Source organism: Hyposmocoma kahamanoa, unplaced genomic scaffold (genome assembly GCF_003589595.1).
Source record: "Hyposmocoma kahamanoa isolate Upper Pololo Valley unplaced genomic scaffold, ASM358959v1 84, whole genome shotgun sequence".
NCBI classification, from domain to species: Eukaryota; Metazoa; Arthropoda; class Insecta; order Lepidoptera; family Cosmopterigidae; genus Hyposmocoma; species Hyposmocoma kahamanoa.
In genome coordinates this window covers 2848230-2853103 of record NW_020654229.1, presented here as the reverse complement: position 1 = coordinate 2853103, position 4874 = coordinate 2848230, and the positions used below count along the sequence as shown (strand labels likewise).

Sequence of the window (4874 nt, the reverse complement as noted above, 5' to 3'; positions counted from 1 at the left end):
TTCTCGCCCCGTTCAACACTCGTAGGTTATATAATTTAATTTCCTATAATATATATATAATATAAATATATTCCTATAATATAAATATATAAACTGGCTGTATTTGGTGAGCATTTGTAAGGAACAAATTGGCATCAAAGACGCTACTTGATTTCCGCCGCACCACTAACGTTGTTCTTTGTACAGTCACGTCTCATGACTTCCACAGTTCCTGGCCTCAAGTTATTTTAACAGCAACGACGTTGTGTTGTACCACATATAAATCAGACCGCAAGCATAATACATTGAAAGCATAGCGTTATGCTAGGCATAACACCAGTGTGACGATGTGACCTCCTTACACCGTCATCTCACCTTTTTGTATCGCCTCTCTCGGCTTGTATCCTATCACTTTTCTTATTTTACATCTATTTAAATTTTAAATTTGAATTGTTCCATCTTCCTTCACTTTCTCATTTTGTTAACCGACTTCAAAAAAGAAGGAGGTTCTCAATTCGACTGTATGTTCTTTTTTTTTTTAATGTATGTATGTTACGCGATAACTCCGGCATTTGTGAACCGATTTCCATGATTCTTTTGTTGGAAAGGGGGTACTTCCATAGTGGTCCCATTTTATTTTGAAGAAAATCATCCACCTCTAAGGGTGGCTGTTCACGCATGAATTTTCATTTTTATAAATAGCGCCTAACTTTAATTTAGGAGCAATTACTTTAATGCTTGATTTTGCTATTTCTTCAATTGAAGGCGTTTTTCTCTCGATATACTTTGAGTAGTTTCGTAGTGAGAACCTATTTTTATTGTCTCCAGTGTCAAGTCCTGTACAGTGGCGAACTAGGGGATATTTCAATAAAACTTAGCAAATAAACGTAATTTCACGTACTCTTGAGGTCGGTTTTTTTAGTACTCTGTACTGAGATTATTTTCGTACCACGGTCACTCCTAGCTCGACCGCCACAACAGTTGGAGCTGTTTCCAATTCCATCGCGAATAATCGCTAATTTTGGTTCTTTACTACGTTTATAATCATTTAATAAGCTAAATCATGTGTAATAATTTATAACAATCTACAACCTTCGTGTACCTATATCTGTAATTCAGTTGCTCGGCCTATTTAGGGCCCTTTCTTTAAACTTTATTTCTTTAATAAATTTTGTGGACCCGAAGTTTCCCATTTCATTGCCGTGAACCTGTTCACGGCTAGTTAGGGTTACAACTTTTTCACCCTTATGGCATCGCTCTTACGTTGCGACACACCGTATTGTTCGTGTGGCACTCGGTGCGTTGAAATCATAGAGCGGTTATATATAGCCACTTTCAGAAGCTCTTTCGATTTACAGGCGATTGCATGTCGGTGAAAACGCGCGACTGCATCGACGCAGCCGCTTATGTTAGACCATCAAAGAAGCAAATTGTGAACAATTGTAACGCTGCTAACTTCCGGGTACACGAGCTTTAGCTTGCGTTTTTCGCTCGCTTGCATTTTCGCTGCTTAAAAAGTTACGATATGATACAATACTTGTCAAAATACCTAAAAAGTGTCGAATGAAATGTCCACTACAAAGGTATCGGTATCGGAAGGAAAAGTACTCGAAACTAAAATGTATCGATACCTTTTTCCATGTCCCTACCCGTGTGGCATCGCTCTTAGTCAGGGAGGGACGACATGTGGTTTGAAGATAATATTCAGATTTAACAATTAATATTTACATTTTTTTATTATAATTTGCTTAAAATAATGTATTTAAAAAAAAGACGATTTGCCACTAGCAGTTTGTATCAACTATCAAATTTAGCCACTGTAAGGAAACTCTCATCACTCAAACTGTACTCAGACAACATAGGTCTCTAAAATATGATCTAAATATTTCGAAGAGGAGAAGGAAAGACATTGTGGTACAAGTACCTAAAGTAAATACAACACTTGCAAACAGACGATCGGCTCATTTGTACAATTTAATTAATAAAGTATCAGAAATATATGCCAAAAGTTATAAAGACTGCAAGAAAGTTATATCAAAATGGCTAAAGTCGAAATCGTATGAGGAAACCGTAGATCTATTAGAACACTTGCTCTAAAAAGACTACTTTCCTAATCTATGGCAACAGGTTAACAACACACACATACACTTTTTCATATACAAAAGCATACGCACTAACACACACATACATTTTAAGATTATAATTAAATTTAAAATTAGAAGTGGTACCATCCACTGTTCATGTAACGTTAATTGTATAACTGAAATAAACATTTTATTTTATTATTATTTATATTTATTTATTGTTATTTTTTTTATTAATATTTAATTTATTTTATTTATTTTAATATTTACTTGCCTTTGTAAATTTCTTTAGTAAGATGAACTAAGTGGAGCTTCATCATTCGTCGCTCCCAGTGCCCATATTTGGCTCCGGAAGGCTCATTACCACGGAATACGTCATCAGGATGACGGGCCTTTCCCCCACTATAATCTGTTTATATAAAAAAAGACTATATAAATTAGAGTTGTCACGAATATATCGAATGTTCGTTATTATTAACTTAAAATACACAGGTAATAATAAATAATATTAAATACATAAACCCTTTGTAGATGAGAAATAATAATATAAATAAAGGGACAGTGGAACAAAGATGAAACTCATGAAATGAGAAAGTGATCCTTGACACGATGTTTGAGGAATTAAGAGGAGATTATCGAATAGATTCTGGGAGGGAATTCCACAGCCAGATCGCAAACATGATGAAAGAGTTGGAATAAACGTTGGAGGCATGGGGGGTATGCAAGGAACCAAGGGGATGGCAAAGTGTAAAAGAGTCAAAAGTAAAGCGTTGTTTAAGATAACGAGGCATACAGGGGTTGAATAAAGTCGAATACATAGGGGAAAACCATTTAAGTTATGTGCGAAATTAGTAAACATGATCAAATGTACGTATCCCGAAGATGAACATTACACACATATTTAAAAGCGCTTGCACTGCCGGCGATACACTCAGCGGTATCCGCTCACGCGATACATGCAGCCGTAGTATAAACAACTTCAAAAATACGTCACGACAATCGTGTGTGTTATTGTTTGGGCTGGTGATTTAGGTGTTTGTTTACTGAAAACATACCTTAAGTAGCGTTTTTTAAGTTTACCCTGAATATAAATGTTTGTAAACTATACTTTAAGGAGTAATTTCATGGTAAACGTTAGAACCACTCAAACGGAATATTATCATATTTATCCAAGTACACCAAAAATTTCATTAGTGCTTTTTAAGTGCAGGATTTGCGGTGTATTACTGCATTTTATTTGATATGTTTTTGTTGGTAGTACGGAGGGTATTTATTTAGCAATGCAGAATAATAATTTTTATTTATAAAACCTTGTATTTAAACTGAATGCTTTTCTAATTTGCGAAACCAAATAGCCGCCATTTTGCGGTAGGAGGAGCGCATTGCGTGAGCGGGTATTTACAGCGTAACCTTTTTTTTATAATACTAAGTGACGGGACGAACAAGTCGTGTGGCAGGTGGTAAGCGTCACGCCTGTCCCTAACAGTCGCAGTGTCACTCAGACTTTTAAATCACAAAGATTTGGGAGGCACTGCCACTGCGCCTGACACCCTGAGACATAAGTTGACAAGTCCCATGTGCCTGTAATTTCACCAGCACCCTTACCCTTCGAAACTGGAACGCAGTTCACATTACTGCATGCCAGCAGACATGGGTAAGGTGGCAGTAGATCCCTGGACGTACTCTTTCACAATTAGCTCTACTGCTACTAAAGCCTGGACCGAATGACGGAGCCCTTTCATTCCAGAATATCAGCGAAGACAATGTACTTCATTGTCCTCTTTTTTGAGAGATGAAGCCATTTGAGGTGTTCTTTTTATTACTTTTTTTCATTGACTTACAAATAAATGGACGACGGGTCTAATACAAAAACCACGAAAAAAATGTCCCAAGTCAACCTATTTAAACGTAGTGACATGTAAAGGAATATGTAAAAGCTAAAACGTTGAATTCATATTGTAATGTCATCGCAGTACTGTCTAATTTTGCTTGTTTCGCTGTCAGAAGAAACAAACGAAGACTAAAACGTGAATGACGCTATGTATACGATTTTAACGCCCTATAAGTTCGGACACTTTTTAGCGCGGACCCGACGCGACGTCCATATAATTGTAAGTCAATGATTTTTTTACTTTCTTTCATCCCGTGCCGTCCCGCCCGTTTGTACCTACGTTACACAATTGACATAGTTTATTATTAACCGACTTCAAAAGTCCTCAATTTAACTGTTTTTTTTGTATGTTACGCGATATTTACTACCAAAACGTAAAATAAAAAAAAAATATTCCATATCCCGCATCGTAGAACTAATCTCGCTCTAAACTGCCCAATTTTACGCATATGCAGAGAGTATAATGCAATTAATATAGTGATTTTATTGACATAGATATTTTTAATGACACATATAACCGATTCAAACAAAGATTACTGAATTCATTGACTTACAAATAAATGGACGACGGGTCTAATACAAAAACCACGAAAAAAATGTCCCAAGTCAACCTATTTAAACGTAGTGACATGTCAAGGAATATGAAAAAGCTAAAACGTTGAATTTAAATTGTAATGTCATCGCAGTACAGTCTAATTTTGCTTGCTTCGCTGTCAGTCGAACAAACGAAGACTAAAGCGTGAATGACGCCCTGTATATACGATTTTAACGCCCTATAAGTTCGGACACTTTTTAGCGCGGATCCGACGTCCATATAATTGTAAGTCAATGGTTTTGGTCCAAAAAGAGCCCGTGTGTCACTTACATTCTGGAAATGCTTTTTGGGCTTCCACATAAACAAGGCGGTTGGAAATCCACAG

At 36.4% G+C, this 4874-nt stretch overlaps 1 protein-coding gene across 1 annotated transcript in view; it reads right to left on the bottom strand.

Moving 5' to 3' along the window:
- The window catches only part of LOC113234560, a 12952-nt gene extending 8078 nt beyond the window's left edge, over nt 1-4874 (bottom strand). The window contains exons 1-2 of the mRNA XM_026469904.1: nt 4820-4874; nt 2338-2472 (exon numbers count right to left, since the gene is read on the bottom strand). Of these exons, the coding sequence (XP_026325689.1) occupies nt 2338-2383 (46 nt within the window). The 5' untranslated portion in view covers nt 2384-2472; nt 4820-4874. The remainder of the gene's footprint in view (nt 1-2337; nt 2473-4819) is intronic.